This window comes from Rhinichthys klamathensis, unplaced genomic scaffold (assembly GCF_029890125.1).
Source record: "Rhinichthys klamathensis goyatoka isolate OS25496 unplaced genomic scaffold, OSU_Roscu_1.1 h1tg000032l_1, whole genome shotgun sequence".
Lineage (NCBI taxonomy): Eukaryota > Metazoa > Chordata > Actinopteri > Cypriniformes > Leuciscidae > Rhinichthys > Rhinichthys klamathensis.
The window spans coordinates 2331967-2352817 of record NW_026606581.1 but is presented as its reverse complement, the minus strand read 5'-3'; the positions used below and the strand labels follow the sequence as shown (position 1 = coordinate 2352817).

Genomic DNA, 20851 nt, shown 5'->3' with positions numbered 1-20851 from the left:
AATGTTGAATACAGTTGTTCTGATAAATTTGTGGAAATTAAAAAAAAAAAGATCCTTTGAAGAAAAAAACAGCAATGTAAAATCTTTACTTCCACTTTTACTGATTTATTACATCCTTGCTGACCAAAAACTGTTGGCGTATGTACACGCAAACACAAAGTATATTTTTAATTAAAATGATTATTTTTAATACTTTTTCCATTATTTATTTTTTTTCCAAAATTTAGGTAAAACGTTTCTATAAGGTAGTTTAATTAAGAATGAACAACAGTAGATTTATAAATTAATACCAACAACCTATATTAATAAATGCTATAAAAACAGTTCATTGTTAGTTCATTGTTAATTCATTATACCTAAATGTAAAGTGTTAAAGGGATACTCCACTTTTTTTGGAAATAGGCTTATTTTACAACTCCCCCAGAGTTAAACTGTTGAGTTTTACCGTTTTTGAATCCATTCAGCCGATCTCCGGTTCTGGCGGTACCACTTTTAGCATAGCTTAGCATACATCATTGAAGTGGACAAGACCATTAGCATTTCTAAAAAAAAAAATGACCAAAGAGTTTCAATATTTTTCCTATTTAAAACTTGACTCCTCTGTAGTTACATCGTGCACTAAGACCGACGGAAAATGTAAAGTTGCGATTTTCTAGGTTGATATGGCTAGGAACTATACTCTCATTCCTGCGTAGTAATCAAGAAACTTTACTGCCGTACCATGAGTGTAGCAGGCGTAATGATATGACGCAGCGCCTGAAAATAGTCCCCAGCTCGGTAACTTCCAACGTGACCGGGACTAAGTGCCTGCGCCTGCTGCACTCATGGTACGGCAGTAAAGTTTCTTGATTATTACGCAGGAATGAGAGTATAGTTCCTAGCCATATCAGCCTAGAAAATCGCAACTTTACATTTTCCGTCGGTCTTAGTGCACGATGTAACTACAGAAGAGTCAAGTTTTAAATAGGAAAAATATCGAAACACTTTGGTCATTTTTTTTTGAGAAATGCTAATGGTCTTGTCCACTTCAATGATGTATGCTAAGCTATGCTAAAAGTGGTACCGCCAGAACCGGAGATCGGCTGAATGGATTCAAAAACGGTAAAACTCAACAGTTTACCTCTGGGGGAGTTGTAAAATGAGCCTATTTCCAAAAAAAGTGGAGTATCCCTTTAACATTTTTAAAGAAATGAATTCCATGATTTTTCCAGGCCTGGAAATCCCAATTTTAAAACACCTTGATATTTCAAGATAAAAATAAAAATAATAATAATAAAAAAATCATGGGAACCTTATTAATTTATATCAACTTACAGAATAATAACTATGTGAATTAGGTATACGCATTTCAGATGCCACCACATGCAGTTAAAGATCCAACGTGTTAATGTGTGAAAGTCAAACCGCCTCACCAGGCAAGCTGAAAGGAGATGACATCTCACTCTCCAGCTCCTCAGAGAGTTTGTCCTCCGCTACGTTGCCATTTTCCATGGTGTCAGCTCTCTGGTCAGCCACCAGCACTTCGTCCCCCCCATTGGCCGTCTTCCCCAGCCGCTGCTGCTGCATGTATAACGAGCAAAAACTGAACAAAAAGTTCACTCTTATCCACTTCCTCACAATCTCACTTTTCAATTAAGATACTTTGAAGGAATCGTTATTCCCAGCCAGTATGATGCTATTTTTCTAAAACACATGGGTTAGAAAACAAAACAAAAGTAAATAGCAGATTTTTTTTCCCAATTTCTGGGTGATCTGTCCCTTAAAATGTTATAGTGACAACCTTGTGTCCATAACATTCATCCATTATCAATTTAACACCATTCACAGCCTCATTTCTTTCTGAACTAGCTGACATGTCTCTATCAAATTTCTCAGCAGTCTTTGTAGCAGGGGTTTGAATTTCTAACAATTTTTTGTGGATATTTATAGAAACAGTTTAATCAGCCTCACACCCAGAACTGGACTACCTGATGAGAGATCTCCACAGTGCTGAGTTAACCAACAAAGACGGGTGCATAAGCTATTCAGAACTCTGGGTTATAATCCAGTATCTGGGTTGCCAGAGTTACACTATTATAAATCGGATAGTGCAAACTCGTAATTATGAAAAGATGAGCTGCATTTGAAGCCCTTATAAAATAGCCGAATACATCCATTTTACATCAGACTCATATCGGTTGAATTTAACATGAATCCGTATTCACAACCCATTTAATTCTGTATTGTGACATTTTCCAAGTAAAAGATGATGTTTGAAAAAGCTACAATAAGCAAAATGGACGAATTTAAATGGCACGAATTTAATGTATTGTGTTCCACTCATGCTGTTCTAAACCTGTATGACTATTTTTATGTTTGACAGAAAAAAGAGATTTTGAAGAACTGGTTTTTGTCTATATAATGAAACTCAATGGGGTCCAAAACAACACTTAATTTTTTTTTCCTCCAGAATATCTTCTTTTGTGTTCTTCAGAAAAATTTAATACAGGTTCTAAACATCATGAGGATTTTTTTTGTGAACTATCCTTTTAAAATGGGCTTGAGGACTCAGTTTCCATTACCGTGTTAAAATCACCGTAACCCAAAGACTTTTGAGGATTATTAGCTTATTTTCTCAGAGGTGTTCACTCAGCAGGTGTATTTTCTTACCTCGTTGATGATAAGTCGGCTTGCCATGCGCAGACGTGTCTTGGGTCCAAAGTGGTTGGTGATCATGACCCTGAGGCCGGCCTCGGGAAACCGATAATGTGGAGGGCTTGAATTTATCATCTCGTCCACCATCACAACAGAGCCCCTAGAGTATGTTTTACTGGGCTTTACTGCGGACACGGAAGAAAAAAAACATTTGTAAGTGGACCTACACATGGTACTCATGCCCAAAACACACAGAATGTACCGTATTTGCACACAGACACACACACACACACACACAGAGAGAGACCAAGAGAGCAAAAAATAAATAAATACACACAACAATGGTGCACAGAAACCAGCAGGACCATAAACCCAAACTCTCAAAAGAAAAAAAAAATGATGTCACAGATTTCAAAATTCTAAAGTCCTGTCTGTGAGAGACTGATTCCTGCTGGGATAGACTGTAGGCCCACCTCTGAGCCCCTCAGTATACTGTCAGAAACCATCAACATAGAATAATAACATAAAATGAAATCTCAATCATCCTCCAGATTACAGCTGGACATCACAGGAAGAGCTCTACTGCCAATACACTATCAACAACGACAAACACAATGACCAAAGATATATTTTTTAGCGTTTCTCAAACACTTGTTTCTGCCATTCGTTGGCCAAACAGATAGTCCCATCCCAATCTCATACCACCAAGTCTTCATTGTTGTTAGGGTGTCGCAATATGTCGGTATTGACTACTGTGTGATATTTAACCCTATAAAGCCTACTGCATCATTTGATACACACCAAGGACGATAACTATGAAGATACAGTTCTAAAAATATTTCTCAATATTAAAGAATAGCAGAGTTCACTCCACATTTATAACTATAATGGCACAGAGAAATAATATAAATCAAATCACTTTCAGAACGATTATATCCAGCTGATGGATGATAACAACATTGACAGCAAATCAGAATCCATCCTGCTGTAACAAGCTGGACATATCATCTTACCAAGAGATTATTGAGAGATATAGAGCCACAACTTATATTTATATCCATTTTATGCAAGTAGTCTGCTATACTGTTATAAATATTTCATTTATTTACATTAGGCTACACACATTTAGAATTTCATCTTTTTGGCCATATAAATATCAGGCCAATATATATACATATATGAAAAGTGGTTTCTATTTGACAGAGGTGTTAAAAATAACAGGGCTTGGTGACATCAATCAAAAAGCCAAGTCGTTTTAGAAGCAGAGCAATTATTATATTTCAATCAAAGATTATAAAGACAAAGTTTTTTTCTTTGGAATTACATGCTCTGATAAATTCTGCACAATAAGACCAGGAACATCCTCAATTCTGATTTAATGTTGACGGTACCATATCTATATTTCACTATATTGCCTTTGACCTTAGAAGATAAAAAAAAACCTCACATGAACACAAATCTTATTATAGGCACAGTGATAGATACCATTTTGTAAAAAGAATGGAAGGATGTATCACTGGTACTGGGAATAAGAGACAGACACACACAGCAAGATGAGACAAGAGCCAGGGCAGATTTAGTAAGGCTAAACAGACAGGCTTCAGCAGGGGGGTGACAGACCGCCACGCAGCACAACAGTTAGAGCTGCACTACAGGACACTGTGCTCTGAAACAGAAAGCGCACCATGGTTATTCAGCAAGGAAGCAAAGTGTCAGCCTCTCATAAGAGACGTCAGATGGCTACGCATTTATTAAGTGCTGTTGGCATAGGTTTTACAAACAGAAGACATACAGATAGTAGAGTGGAATTAATTTAAAGAGAACAAGATCCGACTTTGTTGCAAGCAGGAGAGGATTAGTCGCTATCCCATGAGGAAGCCTGTCTAGTTACCCTTACCTGGGCTGAGTAGCGGCCATGATGCATCATCCCAAAACTGCCCATAACATTCATTACCATCCTCCATCTCGCTGCTGACCGCGTTACCATTGACGACACCCTTGCCATCCTTGCCCGCAAAGGAGTTTTGAATGCTAGTGTTAAACCTAAAAAAAAAACACACACACAGAAACTGATTTAAACAAAACAATCTAAACTCCAAAGGTGTGGAAACAGTAAAATTTCCCAGTCTATTATCTATTGACCAACTTGAACCATTGCAAAATCTGCATGAGGAAATCGTTCGCCCTCACACGGAATTACCAATCACGAGGATTCTTGTTGAAACAATTGGATTTCACCCTCACACACACAAAAAAAACCCCACAGAACAATGTGACCGCACCTTAAGTCAGCATACCAATACCATTAAGGATTCAATACCTTAAATTTAAATACCACAAAGTACTTCGATAACACACTCCCCTTTAGTTAATTAAACAGTTAAAAATGAATGCGTAAATTATAAATAATAAAAAAATATTTGAAGGCAAAATGTTTTTAATTAAAATAAAGAATCTGATGTTTAAATGAGTATACAAAAAGGAGGACTCACTTCATGATGACGATGTAGCCAACATACATGAGAATCAGTACCAGACTCTCCCACCTGCAGAGAGAGAGAGGAGGAAGCCAATCAGATCTCTGCCATCAACCGGTCAAGATAAGGTATACTCAAACAGAGGATCACTTACCACAAAATCTTGTCATCGTAAATAAACTGAAAGAAATATACAGTCTGTAAGTAATCATGGAGTGGCAGCAGAATTTCATTGCACATGGTTCTATTCATTATGTCTTTGTTTCCTGCATTTTCTTCACAGATGAATAATAGTCTAAAAACTATATAAATATTAGGGCTGTAATCAACCAAAGAAAATCTTGGTCGAATGAAATCCTGAAATTTCAACTAGAAATCGACTAAATGGGGGGGGGGAGACGGAAAAAAAAACGTTAGATTAATTAGCTGCGCAGTACTTGGTAGCCTTGTCCGCCTAAATTAATTATAAATAAACAAAAACTAGTAGGCTATTTGCAGTATATTAAATTAATATTATTTTGCACTGAAATGACACACTCGAGTCTGTCGGCTCTGACAGCGTTGCATCACGTGCCACTGGGCAATATTATAGCTAGCCTATGATTTTCGAAAATAGTACTGTCAACTAGTGATATCAGCACAAGAACTGTTGAGGAATATGCAACATCATTTAGACAATTGTTTTTGTCATGTTATAATAACTGACAGACACTATCATTTCAGCCGCTCTGTGCATGTCCTCACACAGAGCAAGGCTGAACATAGGAGCTCAGCTTCGCGGCTGACACACAAATAGACTATTAACTTAAACACAAAAGTCACGTTAACTTTAATAATAATAAAAAAATAATTATTAAACAAACCAGATCAAGATGAGAGCAGAAACGAAATAAAGTGCATAACTGAAAAATAAAGCATAGGCTCAAAACAAATACAAACAGTGGGCACAGCGCAATTGCTCATTAGGTTTAGGCATTGGGTTGGGCTAATCCAAAAAAAGTGAAAACAAGGGGGGTGTTCTGAAGACAGACTGTTACCTGTGAAACAAGCAATTAGTGCTTTCCACCTGATGAAATTAACACAGAAAAATCGACCAATCAGAATTTTGGTCGAGCCAGAACGTATCGACCAATAAATCAACTAGTCGACTGGGAGAATACAGCCCTAATAAATATAACTTAAATATTTACTAAATAACTAAAAAAATAATAGTCAAAGATTAGATCCAAAACAACATTATGGATAACATAGCCCCAAAATGAACATTAAAATAAATCAAGTAAACAAAGATACATGTTTTTGTCTATATATATATATATTCATATTGATTACATAATATATTATATATATATATATATATATATATATATATATATAAAATATTATGTAATCAATATTAATAAATATATATTTGAAGCTTATTACACACTATTACTATATATAAAGATATACAAGTTGTTCAAAATGCTTTATAGCTGTTGGAATCTTTTGCTGATTTCCAATTAGCAAAAGCATTGTTTACCCAAAATTTTTAATTCTGTCATTAATTACTCACCTTCATGTCATTTCAAACCTGTAAGACTTTCGTTCATCTTCAGAACAGAAATGAAGATCTTTTTGATGAAATCTGAGAGCTTTTCTATTCTATCCCTTTTTTGACAGCTACGCAACTACCACTTTGACACTTCAAAAAGTTCATAAAGAGATTGTATAACTTTGTTATCATACAACAGAACCTGCTTGATGTGCAAGAACAATTCAACCTCATTGGTTCTTGCGGAAGCTCAAACGTGCTGCGTAACACACAAGAATAAAGTTGCGAGTTGATTAATGTTTATATGTGAATAAAAGCCTAAATTCAATCGGTTCATCATATAAAGCAATCGTGTTTCTTCAGAAAGTTTGGACTAAACCACTCAATTCATATGGATTAGTTTAACAATCTCATTATGAACTTTTTAGCATCAAAGTGGTAGTTGCGTAGCTGTAAATGGAGGGCAGAAAGGTCTCCGATTTCATCAAAGTTCTTCATTTGTGTTCCGAAGATGAACGAAAGTCTTACGGGTTTGGAACGACACGAGGGCGAGTGATTTATGACAGAATTTACATTTTTGGGTGAACTAACCCTTTAACAGCATCTTCGATAGGTGTTCTGAGTGGTTACTGGCCCATATAAAAACACTCTAGCAAATGGCTGCAAGCATCACTTCCAGTTTCTTCATAAAGGCTTCTAAGCCATTGTTTTACAACCTCAGAGCTCATAGTATATTTGTCCTGAAAGTTTCATGCGTTATTGCTAATTATCAGTTTCTCTGTTGAGAAAGTTAATGGGATTTTTACTTCCAGAACCTACTCTATTGCACCATTGAATTGCCAGAACTCATTAAATTGACACTTACTGCAATAAGGGCAACCACAGAAAAAATGTAGTAGGTCGAGTCTCTGAATACAGCATACTTTGTGAGATAAACAACCTAATTGGAAAAGAGAAGAGCTTTCTAAACAGAAGTCAACAAAAGCAACCATTCTTTTTTTTGTTAAGTGTCAGGTCTACTGTACCTTCAAGTTTGCCACATGCAACAACAAAACGTTTATGCCCGGTTTCACAGACCAGGCTTAAGCCTAGTCCCAGACTAAAATGCATGTTTGAGCTGTCTTAACTGAAAGCAACTTACACTGACATATCTTAAAATATGTAAGTGGCATTGTTTTGTAGGGCTGCAACGATTAGTCGACGTTGTCGACAACGTCGACAATAAAAATTTGTCGACAAATATCTTTGTTGTCGAGTAGTCGTTTGATCTCACGTGACCTAATGTAAGGGCCTGCAATCCCGCGATTTGAACGCTACGGCGCTGTAGCGCTAGAGTGTAGTGCAGCCCTTACAAATGCTATTGCGGTAGAAGAGAAAACAGCACGAATTATGACAGTGCAAACGAATCCGAACTAGCAAGGTTTAGGTTTGGGAATGTTTCACAAAACTTCAAATCAAGAATGCTGTCGTGTGCAATGTTGGGGTGCAAGAGGAAACATCCCGGCAAAAGAGGAGCCGGTGAGAAGTGAGTGTTCTCCAGCTGGAGCTAACTAACCACCAGCGGCAAATCTCTCTTTATTAGAGAATGCAATACTACTAATAATAGTAATAATATTATCAATAGTAATATAATTACAGTAATTATAATTACAGTAATTACTATACTTATTTTGTATAGAATAAAGCTTGATCGAGCTTAGGAGTCAGGGCTGTTTTTATTATTGTAACACTATTAGTATATTAGGTATTATTATAGTCTTATCACTTGCCTGTATTTTGTTCAATAATCATGAAGACTTACAAAACGAGATGTTATATCCTTCCTATGATATAGGAAGAATATCACGGCAGTCACTTTATCATACTATAAATTAAAAGGGAATGAGAACGTCTCTGTCAGCTCAATTGTCATGTAAAAAAAGATTGTAATTTTATAATTATAATAATTGTTTGCAGATTAATATTTTACCATTCTTTGTGTCCTGAAGTAAATGTCCCTTTTTCTGTTTCAGTTCTAAGAAAAGCAGTGGGCCTATTAAACAATGCTTAGAGAGCATTTGTGTGTGATTTGAGTTGGACCGAAATCTGAAAACTTAAAGAGAATGACCTGTTTAGTTGGCTCAAAGTTCATTAAAACAACTATTTCAAAAGCTGAAGTGATTTTCTTTTTTTATATTATAGTTAGAATATGTATTACTCAATGTTTTAACTAATTGGAAAAGCTGAATAATCGTTCCAAACTTACTGATTAGTCTGCGAAATAATCGACGATTAGTCGATTAATCGTTCTAATAATCGTTAGATTAATCGATTATCAAAATAATCGTTTGTTGCAGCCCTATTGTTTTGTCTCAAGATGCACACCATGTTTTACGTTTATAAAAGCTACTTAAATGTCGTAATTTAACTAAGGCCTAGTCCTTGGCTTAGTCTAAGCCATGTCTGTGAAACCAGCAGGGGCCGATTGCAAAAACTGCTAAGACTCGTCTTACAAGTTATGCCTAGTTCACACAACATGATTTTAAGCCAGTTAACGAGCTTGCCGACAGGTCGGGCTGTAATCGCGTGCAAATCTGCAGGTGATCCGCGCTCGCCAATTATTATGTGTGAAATACTAAACGCATCAAAAACGCTCGGCGACGCCAGACAAATATCTAGCAAGCTAAATATCTGGAGCTGTCGGCCGACTTGATAGCCTTTGGTGTCACGTGTCGCAACGAGCAACAGCCAATGAACAGCTTATCACATTACACAAGCTTTTTGTATTTGTAACTATCGTTGCCAAACAACAACAGCAGCTGCTTTTTCATTATAAACATGTTTTACTCACCTCCAACTCTGTAACAGACAATCCCTGCTGCCCGCGTGTGCTTATCCATCCTTTCAAACATTTTTTTTTCTTTTTTTTTTTTTCGGGGTTCTAAACAGAAACTTCCATTAGAAAAGTTCTAAACTTCCATTTTAAAAAAAATGTTTTTTTTTTGCACTGCCAATTTTGTCCCGGCATCCATTTTCCTATTTCGCGTCATTTTCCATTCCACTTCTCGCGTGTGTTTTCGTGACAAAACGTGGTTTAGGGAGAGTCGAGAGTCGATAGCGTTGTTGGGTGATCGTTGTCAGCTCGTGTAGTGTGTAACCCCCTGTTGCAGATCATTTACGTAGTGTCACGTAGTGTGAACACCACAACGACTTCAAGACTCCAGAGCAAGTCATGTAGTCTAAACAGCACAGCGATCTGCCGCCGTTTAAAGTTGTGTAGTGTGAACTAGGCATTAGTCATCAAATGTTTTCCTTTAAGACTGTTCATTACTTTAAGTCAGTTACATAAAAACATATATAGATCTAATTTGACAAAAGTAAGACTGATTACCCCTAACTAACTGCTCGTTGGTCATACTAGTTCTTAAGACAGTCTTAACATAATAGCTGTGTTTATGCAACTGGCCCCAAGCCTTAATTTCTCAAAAGAAAAGAAAAACATCACAGCAATGTACTTTAAAAAGGTCTTTCTTAGACCTCACTAGTAACCATAGTATTTGTCTGCAAATCCTGTATTTTTTGTGGTCGAACTCCTACATTGATTTATTTTTAAACATTCGCTTTCAAAAATTCCACTCTTTGAAATGAGAATGAGAGAGAGAAAACAACAGTAAATCTGGAGAGTAATTTTCACATTGCAATGCTCAGATGAAAACATGAAAAGGTCAAGAGTTGCAGCAGCTCTGAAGGGGAGAAGCTGTAATATAGAGCTCAGAAAAACAGCTCACCTGCCCCGCAAAAATCCCACACACGCCGATGATGCACAGGATGTTGAACACAGCTGAGCCCACTATGGTACCCACCCCCACATCTCCATGTGTAATGAACACACCTGCAGAAAACAAGAGGGTTCTAATCCACAGTAACTGTTGTCACATGACTAATGCATATACAAGCACCTGTACGTGTGGCTCACCAATTATAGAGGCAAACAGTTCTGGGGCGGAGCTTCCAGCTGCCATGAAGGTCGCTCCTGCTACATCTTCACTCAGGTGCAGTTTCTAATGGATGGGAGGAACATACAAATTCAAGCAGAGGATGTGCGAAGGCCATAATTAAAAGGTCTAAATAGACCCCAGAGATGTGCAAAACTGTCAGTGGGTTGTACAAACAATTCCTTTAAGAGCTGCTAGTCATTCAATCTAAAAGGAGATTTTTACATTATTTGATTAATAGAAAGTTCAAAAGAACTATGATCTTACTGAGCCCAAACTTTTGAACAGTAGTGTATATGACTCACTTGTAGTTTTTTGTCCCTTAATGAAGCGCAACATTTACAGTAGTCGTGTCATTGCATTGAAAAGATGTCCATAAAAATTCTTCAAAAATTACACTGTTCTACCACAAAAATAACAGGTTTCAAACTACATGAAGGGAGTAAATAAATGGCACACATTTATTTATTTAGTAAACTATTCCTTTAAGGAACACTGTATAATTAGGGCCATGTCACTGATCAGACATATTTCTGAGGGATATTTTGACACTAAATGCAGAGTAATTGACATTAAAATCGGTTATTAAAGATTAGCTATTTTGCTGTTTTATTTGTTGAGAGGATTACGCATGAGAAGTTGTACAGTAATTTGTCTTGAAATTTATTGTCAAAGACGGTGATTTTATTTTTTTACAAAGGGATGGCTAAAGCACAGCACGCAGTCAACATGCAAAAAAAAAACACAAACCAACCATCCTGACTTATACCTAATAGAGTTGCATATTAGTATAACCTGAACTAGCATTCGGCATTAAAGGATGGTGTGGGGAATTCTGGGTTTAGAAGAACAGGAGCTCATTGTTACCACTGTACATTTATTCTTACCTCACAGATCTTCTCTAAAGAGGTCACAAAGTAGTCGTCACAGACAATAGCAAGGGCCAGAAACATATATAAAGCCTGAAATGGAAAGCAGAAACCACAATAAACCCATTAAAGAAAGACAAGAATGAGATGCACCATAATGGGGTTGATGTGCAGAAATAATTTAAACGGTGTCTAAGTGATCTTCTGTTCTATAAGCAGTTGTTGACAGGGTGGCCTCAGTGCTGTGAACTCATATTGGCAAACTCATGACCAGCCACAAATGACGAAAAAAGCTGACAAACCATTTATAATTGTCATAAAATTGTCAGACATGCACCATTTATCCTAGATGACAAGGTCAACTGGTGAGCAAGGCTAGATGTTGATTGACGTCCACACACAAAGTTTGCCTACCGCAAATATGTGTAGCAGAACAGCTCCTTGTGTACGCTGTCTGTTGGTGAATACATCCACGGGGAACTCGAGGATGGCTGCATTGGAAATGAGAAAGAAAAAGTCACTTTGGCGCAAGTTGTCACTTTCCATGAAATGATGGTACAGTCCAAAGAACGATTGGAAAGTGTGGGCAACAGAATATAAATTAGGCCTACAGGGACATACTAAATCATAATGCAAGAAAAATACATTGTATGTAGTACACATGGTCACCAGTGCATGGGACTGCATTTATTATTTCACACTGACACAACACAGCCATGGGTAAAGTTCAATTTAGAAATAGGAAAGAAAATTACTGATACATGATAGCTTGTAAGCAGTATATAGTGAGCTCAGAGAGACTATTCAGTGATGCATCCAGTATTGAGCTTTGCTAGCGGGATGCCTCGCTTGCTACACCTAGTACTCTAGGATCTGGGTGGGTTGAATATGGATTTCCCCACCCAGTATACCAGACTCTGGAAAAATATAGTTGTATTGTAGTAAAAAATGTAAAAAAAAAAATATATATTTTTTTAAAAAATTTGTCTATGACACATGGGGTCACTTCCCCTATGAAACATCCATTTGCACTGAAATTTCTCTGATCCTTTGTTTTCGTTTGAATTTTGAATAGTAAATCGCACATTTATTTATAACATATTATACAGTTAAGAAACATCACACCAGAGTGCTGTTTTCCGGAATACCAACACGATTGAAACCGAGAGAATGATTTCATAACAGTTCAAAAAACAGAACAAAAACAGTCATTGCGTCTAAAATGTAAGTGACTTAATTTTAACTGTTTCAGCAGCGAAAATAGTTTCAAACAAAGATCACAGCAGAACCATAGCGCAACTCACAGGAACACTCAGCCATGTTTCATTACTGACTGATTCAGCGTTTTGAACGAATCGGTTAAGTCAAAGATTAAACTACCCATTCATAAACTGCCTCATTCTGAATAAGTCGTTTGAACGAATCGTTTGAATGAATGACTCAATGACTCGCTCATTAAGGGCCCTTTCACACCTACCTTGTTTGGTCCGGTCTTTCGCACTTTTTAGTTTGGTCCGAATCAAAATTACAGGTGTGAAACCTCCCCCGGACCACGGTCCGAACGAAACAGATGAAATTTGGTCCGACGAAAAGAGGTAGTCTTGGTCCGGATCAAACTGAACAAAGGTTTGGTTCGTTTCTAGTGTGAAAGCATTTCTGTATGGTTCGGACTTTCAGACCTTTTACAGGAAGTTCCGGTGGTTCCCGCATAGCCGAAAAAACAGAAGGTGGCAGGCAAAATGAGCCATGTAGCACAGGGGGAGAGGAGGAGACGAGGTTTTTACTTGAAGTATGGTCTGATTACATAAGAAGTCAACTGGAAATCCAAATATTTTCGGAGAGGACGGGAGAGCAATGCCACCTGAAGATAAAGAAACTACGACAGCAATATACAAAGGCGCGCAATGCCATGAGAAAGTTCGTGCTGCAGGTAATTATGCCATAAAAATAACAATATAGTTGCAACAATATGCGTCTGTTCATGTTGTTAAAGTTACCCACCGAATTGACAACACGCTGACGTCAGATGCACGTCCATTTACAAACCAATCAATGTCAAGATGCAGCCCACACAGATGATGACGACAGGACACAAGTATGTCACGTTAAGTTCTTTAGTGCGCTCGCATAATTGCAGTGTGAAACCAAACCAAAACTTTCTGAAAGTATAAAATGTATCAAAACGTGAACTTTGGTTCGGACCTTGGTGCGGACTTTCAGGTGTGAAAACGCCCTAAAACGGTCACCTGCCGCCACCTACTGGCGGTTTAGTTTCAAAGTATCATTCTTTTCAACATTCTTTATTTGTATATTCAAAAAAATATTTAAAACACTCATAATCTCATTTAATACAGTTGTAATTTTTCAAATGTAAATTTAATTTGATTGGTAACAGCCTAGTGTCTTATTCTAATTGAATGTATTGATCAAATTTAAGAATTTGAAATGAAAGATGGAGCATACATTTAATAAAATTAAAATGGAATGCATAGCTGATATAAAAATTGGGATGACTAGTAATTTCCTATTACTTAATTCTGAAAAAAACAGAGTTTCTAATGATTGGACCAAAAACCTCCACACGTACTAACCTAGAATACTGTCTAACAATTGATGGCTGCTCTGTCAAATCTTCGTCGTCGGTTAGGAACCTGGGTGTGGTCTGATACGAATCTTTCATTTGAAAGCCACATTTCTATCATCTATAAAACCGCATTCTTCCATCTTAAAAATATATATAAATTACATCATATGCTTTCAATGAAAAATGCGGTTAGTTCATGCGTTCATGACCTCAAGGCTAGATTATTGAAATGCTCTTATGGGTGGTTGCCCAGCATGCATAAACAACAAACTACAGCTGGTCCAAAACACAGCAGCTAGAGTTCTTACTAGAACCAGGAAGTAGGACCATATTAGCCCGGCAAAAAGTTTGTTTAATTTCATATGATTAAAAGAAATTTAATGTTTAAAATTTGATTACCAGAGAAAAAACACAACACCGAATTTGTGTGATTTCATGATTTCAATTAGACATGCTTTTTGATTACTAAAAAGTTTGTCAACTTTAGTCGTTTAGTCGACTAATCGGTCGATGCCATCTTGGTCGACTGACATTCTCATTGGTCGACCAGTTGCATTTTTTTTTTTTTACTAATAGAAAGAAATTATTGATTTACTCCTTGATATTTATTACTTTATAAGCAGTTATATATTACTGTATTCTAAATATAATTAGCCTATGTTTTATCCATGGTTTTATCCCCACTTTAAATGCTGTAATTTAGGCTATTTTGTAACAGCGCCACAGTTTAGCGCACCACGTAGAACACTCGGGAACCGCACCTGTGGCTGGGTGCACTGCTGCTGCGGCGCGGCGCGGACGCGCTTGGAAAAAACGAGTGCGTCGCACCGCGACTGCATCGCTTCCATTATGAGCGCGCATATCGCGCGCCTACATTTGAAATAACAAACTTGAGCGCGCAAAAGACGCGATATGTGAGCAGGCTCTTTAACGGCTTTCTTATGCTGACTCAATAGATTGTGTTTTCTTATGTTTTTGTTTTTATTTGTACACTTGATGCGTTTGAAAATAGCCTAAATAATGTAACAAAACTAAAATAAACCTATATGCCTTCCTACTATACAGCCTATTATTATTAGGATTGTTTTTTAGGCTATTTGGGTTTGTGTGTTTGTTTTAAAACGCCTAGATCGGCTGGACAAAAGTTAACCCATAGCTTTGAAAGTAAAGAAGAATATACAGCCTGTATAAACGAGAGCTTTTGTTAGGATTTTTCATTATTTGGCAGTTATATTTTTTTGTAGTGTGTGGTGTGGTCAGGTGCGCGATTGTGACTGTCACTATAGACCTAGGACAGAGCTCCTTAATTTTGCAGTTAAAAAAAAATCACTTAATTTTCAAAGAATTGTATTATTATTATAGTTTTATGTATTATTGATGTTTTTTCATTGTTGCTTTATACATGCTCTATGACAATTGTTTAATAAATGTTCAATCAAAATGCAAAACATCGCGTCTTTTTTTTCTTTTTTTTTGTCGACTGATCGTTGCGCAGGACATGACTTTGGTCGACTAAGGATTTCTTTGGTTGACTACAGCCCTAGTTTATGGTGTAAAACAGGTCTGGCAGAGAGTTTTATTACTCCGCTTCTGAAGGCTATGACAACACCACGTATCAAAGATTTTTTTTAAAGGTTTAAAGGGGGGCACAACCAAAAAAGTTTGAGAACCACTGCACTAGTCTAACAATAAAACAAGGTTAAAGTCTTATGGCTATACTTTTGAAACCATAAATGTTTATTGCCTGGATCTGTGTACTTACATTGTGAGTGCCTCACTGTAACCATGATTTTTATGTTTGACAATAAGAAAGGGAGTCCAAAATCTTGAGTCCAAAATCATTTTCTGTGATAATCAACATTTTGCCACAAATGCAGTAGACAGAGCTAAAATCCATATTGAACATAGGACATTCCTTTAAATCTGGTTTATATGCCTCCAAGGCCTGTTAGAGCAAAATCACTTAACATCAAAACCTCACAAACACATGGCTGGGTAGGTCACACGTCAGTACATTCTGTCATAGCAGCCCTGTTTGTGACCCGGGCAGCCCTGTAGGTCAAATAATTCCCAATGGCACAAGATGCTCCCTGTCAGGGCTACACTACCAAAAAAAAAAACCTCACATATGAGGGACAGATGCCTGTACAGGCATCTGTCCCTCTAAAGCAAATTAAATCTCTTCAGTACTTTTGGTCTACTGATGGGGACAACCATAACGCAAGTTGCCACGATGATGCTACGGTGTTGTGAGTGATTGCTGGATATTGCCAAGTAGCTGTGTGTCGGAGGCGTTTAGCGCGGCAGACGTGAATTGACACAGATAATGCATCTGTCTTTTCTATCATTTCACTGTAGCTCAGCAACGCGATGTAACGTTAACGTTGTTACTTTAACAGCAGTAGAACTGTTTCTACTGTGATAGTTTAGGGTAGGCTACTTCTATCAGTCTGCTGAACCATGGATTGATTGCAAAGTTAAACCAAGTAAAGCGCTGTAATGTGAACTGTCAGTGCGATAGAACAATACAATCCGAAATGGACTACCCAATGGAAAGCTGCGGATTTTCCCACAGGAAAGCAGAAAAAGACTGTTTTCCTAGTATGATGCAAAGGCCTACACTATAGCCTATTTATGTTTAAGTTGACACTACGTTGTGCCATTTAACTTTGCCATTCATAAATAAGTGTCTTGACATGTCAAGCCGAGTGGCACTATCCATGGTATTGGGAGGGGGATTTAATTCTTGGGTGTTATTTCGTTGTGCGTGATCACAGTTCATATATAAGAGTATTGCGTTAGGCTACTTCATGAGTTAATAAGAAAAAAGATTTTACAATTCCTGCAAATGCAGTGATGAAGTTCATGTTCTCATGATTTATTTTTATGAATAAAACTTTTAAAACATCCCCCCCTCGTTTTTTTTTCACAAATCGCACCCATATATATATATATATATATATTAGGGGTGGAACGGTACACAGAAGTCACGGTTCGGTTCATACCTCGGTTCAGACATCACGGTTCGGTACGATTTCGGTACAATGGAGGGAAAAGCAAAACAAAAATGCAGAAGGCATTGTATTTTTAAAATAAGTTTTATTAATAAAGGCATAGAACCAGTTTATGCACTGACAATAGTTTTATATAATTAGTTTATTAATTAAATTAATAAAAAGACCTTGCGATATGTTTGGTAATTGTACTATTAATTTAAAATTATTTTGCTATATTTCAGATCAATATATTTGTTTTCCTTAATTTTAATTAACATTATGAATTGACAATGTAACATTATTCTCATCTGAATTATAAATAATTGATTTCTGCATGTATAAAATAATACTACCATTAAAAACATTAAATTTTCTTTTTTTAATGAATGTAGAATGTGTAAGATTAGTGCTCCGAGGACAAGAAATGAAAACCAATGCAATATGACGAATGTCCAAAAGATGGGACCCACAGACTGTTTTGAAATGGAGTTGGATAAATATGTTTTGCTTTTAAAACAGTGCGTGTGTGTGATTTTGGTTGGGTGACAGTTGTAGGTTACAGTTTGACAAGAGTTTACAGTGTGACAAAAGCACAATGTTGTGTTTCATTGCGAGTGTACACAAATATAAGTGAACACTTTGCAGGTTTAATGATCTGTATGAACAAAATGACGGAGTAGGCCTATGTTTTTTATGTTTCCACTGTTCGATCTCGCGCCTCTCTCTCTCTCTCACACTCACACAGTTCGATCGCGCCCGCGCGCCTCTCTCTCGCTCTCTCTCTTTCTCTCACACACACAAACACACACACACACACTCCAGCATTGCAATCTTGACATCGCAGCCTGTTCATTATGCGGTCACGGTCACACCAAACGCGAATAGAGCGTCAAATTCGCGTCTAGTTCGACGCTAGTCCAAAGCGAATAGGACGCGCGTATAAAGCCAACGTTTGAAGTGAACGCGCGTTCAGAGCTAAGCCGATGCTACAGATTATGTGTCCTTAAAGAACCTGCGTATCTAACAGTAGTTCCGCATTACATTAATTAATTTGCACGCGAGTTTTATTTATTTTTATACCGTGTATTCTCCGCGTAAATTCGTGCACCGAACCGTGACGCCCGTACCGTTTCGGTTCGATACGAATACATGTACCGTTCCACCCCTAATATATATATATATATATATATATATATGTGACCCAATCTGGCGAAATGAGTCGGAAGTCGCAACGTTCTATTTTAAGATATGGGCCGATTATGTGGAAAAACAATGAAATAATAGATTTTTTTTTTTTTTTTGCTAATTTAAAAGAACAGACATTCAAAAATAATCTCCCAAAGTTTCGTAGTCCAGATAATTGAGTAAAGGTATTTAAATTACTATTAAAGTGTACAAAGTTTTACTAAATTCGCTGGAAATGAACATGGCTTTTCTCAACTCCTCTCGTCACCTCTGAGCATTTCCCGGGTATCCCCTGAAACGTCACTATTTGTGCTCTTTAAATGGTGTTACACGTTGTATAGAAACAATCAAAAAGCTTAGAAATCTACACAAATGCTGATCATTTGTCGATGGGAAGCCGTTTCGACTGACCGGCACGCGATTGGTCCAGCCACCCTCCTGTCAGACTCGCAGCGAGCGCTCTGTGTAATAAACAAGCTAGCAGATCTCCTCAGAAAGATTAAATATTATTAATTTGAGAAATGTCGCTGTCAAAAGCGAGCAAAGTTGCCAAAGCGTCATCAAGCCCCCTGGCCATTGCACACTGAGTCCGCGTTTTTTTCGTATGCGTTTTTTCGTATTGATTCGGTGGCTCCGAATTGTCAAAACACCATTCAAACTGCTTGCTACGGATGCGAAAAACTTACGATTGTTTTTATATAACGGATGAAAGTTTCGTAGTGTGCACGCGTGATTGACATAACGTGATTGACAAATGTGAATGAGTGTAGCTATTTATCTGCAAGGAGAATCCATTACAATGTGTTTGATTAACCCAATATTTAACTGTTGGTATCTCCGTTATGAATTTGTTACGCTGTTATTGTCAACTAGCCTACACTAAGATATGATTGCATAGACTAGCATTATTTGATCTCTGTTTCCTTGTTTCTCTGCCTCTCACACACACACACACACACACCCTCTCTCTCAAGCAAATGTAGCACCTATATATATATATATGTATACATATATATATATGTATACATGTTTAACATGTACTTCGTCTAAATGTGATTATATGTGTCCTTTGTGATTGTAAAGTTGTGCGTCAGTGTTAAATGTATTATAAAGGTACCATGTAAAGCGACCTTGAGCTTCGGAAAGGCGCTATATAAATAAAACTTCTTCTTCTTCTTCTAGCACCTCTGTTCAATCTTTCTGATTTTAGTACATTTTTGTAAAAGGTAGGCCTACTGTTAAATTATTTATTCAAATAAAAACTTTTAAAATAATTTGAGCTTCAGCCTGGTTTAATAGCATTTATATATTAATGTCTTTGGTCAAATTAAGCTGTAAAATAAATAGTTTATCCCTTTAAATGTAATGGATTTTGAAAGATATCAACAAAAAACGGGCAAAAAACTTTAAAAGCGATTTTCTCAGGTTTTCAATTGGAAAAAGAGGGCAGACGACCATAATTCAAATGTGTATATCTTTACAACCATTCAAGGTATGACTTTGACTAGGATATCAATTGAAAGCTTATGGTCTCCTCTTTCCATTAATACCAAAATCTCAATTTTTAAATTTGGGTCACTGTGACTAATTTTGCTGGATCAGGTCACATACATATATATATATATATATGTATGTATACAGGGTGCGATTAAATAGGTATACAGGGTGCGATTAAATATATATATATATGTATACAGGGTGCGATATATATATATATATATATATTAGTGCTGTCAAACGATTAAAATATTTAATCGCGATTAATCACATTAATGTCATAGTTAACTCGCGATTAATCGCAATTAATCGCACATTTTTATCTATTCTAAATGTTTCTTGATTTCTTTTTGTCCCATTATTTCTTCTCATTTTAATGCTCTTATCAACATGGAAAAGTGGATCGGCTTGCTTTGTGCAAATGTTTTTCATTGAAAACAACATTGGCATATACTGTGTTCAATTTCAACTAACATTCTCACTTGGAGCAAATAATCTCTCACACAATGCAACACTGTCCATCAATAAAAGGGTGAAAGAAATACTGACGAGGTCCTGATATTGACGAGGGGGCGGAGAATTCGCATCAGCTGTGTGTGTGTGTGTGTGTGTGCATCAAGTGGTATTTCAGACTAGACGTGCTGTGATGATGATAGCTCAGTTCGCAACGACAAAACACACAGATCACTTTGGTCTTGTCAATGGAACCATTTGGCAACTTTTTAAAAGTAAACTTTCCATTCAGAATCTTATTGGCATCCATTTCGGCGTCTCGCGCTCGTCATCCACTCAAACCGTAACGTTAACCTACTATTTGGCCGGCTCGCAAGCCCAAACGAGTGTGTGCGGCGTGCCTGTTGTTTTGTTTCCGGTCTAGCTAGATCCGCTTGCGCTTTGGTCGACGAAGCAACAAAACGTCCTCGCGCGGCGCAAGCCATTGAAATGAATGGGTTTCATAGTGCAGCGCCGCATCCTGTTGCAAAAGCATGTGAAAAAAAACTGCAAAGTTTGCTAGGCCAAAAAGACCGTTAATCGCGCGATAAAATTAACGCCGTTAATAACACGTTTAACTGACAGCCCTAATATATATATATATATATA

At 37.1% G+C, this 20851-nt stretch overlaps 1 protein-coding gene across 1 annotated transcript in view; it reads right to left on the bottom strand.

The window, feature by feature from the left end:
- The window catches only part of slc24a4a (solute carrier family 24 member 4a), a 65863-nt gene that overhangs the window by 12097 nt on the left and 32915 nt on the right, over window positions 1-20851 (bottom strand). The window contains exons 3-12 of the mRNA XM_056245543.1: window positions 11903-11979; window positions 11507-11581; window positions 10601-10685; window positions 10413-10516; window positions 7511-7585; window positions 5266-5291; window positions 5127-5180; window positions 4532-4677; window positions 2650-2819; window positions 1413-1560 (exon numbers count right to left, since the gene is read on the bottom strand). Coding sequence (XP_056101518.1) covers window positions 1413-1560; window positions 2650-2819; window positions 4532-4677; window positions 5127-5180; window positions 5266-5291; window positions 7511-7585; window positions 10413-10516; window positions 10601-10685; window positions 11507-11581; window positions 11903-11979 — 960 coding nt within the window. The remainder of the gene's footprint in view (window positions 1-1412; window positions 1561-2649; window positions 2820-4531; window positions 4678-5126; window positions 5181-5265; window positions 5292-7510; window positions 7586-10412; window positions 10517-10600; window positions 10686-11506; window positions 11582-11902; window positions 11980-20851) is intronic.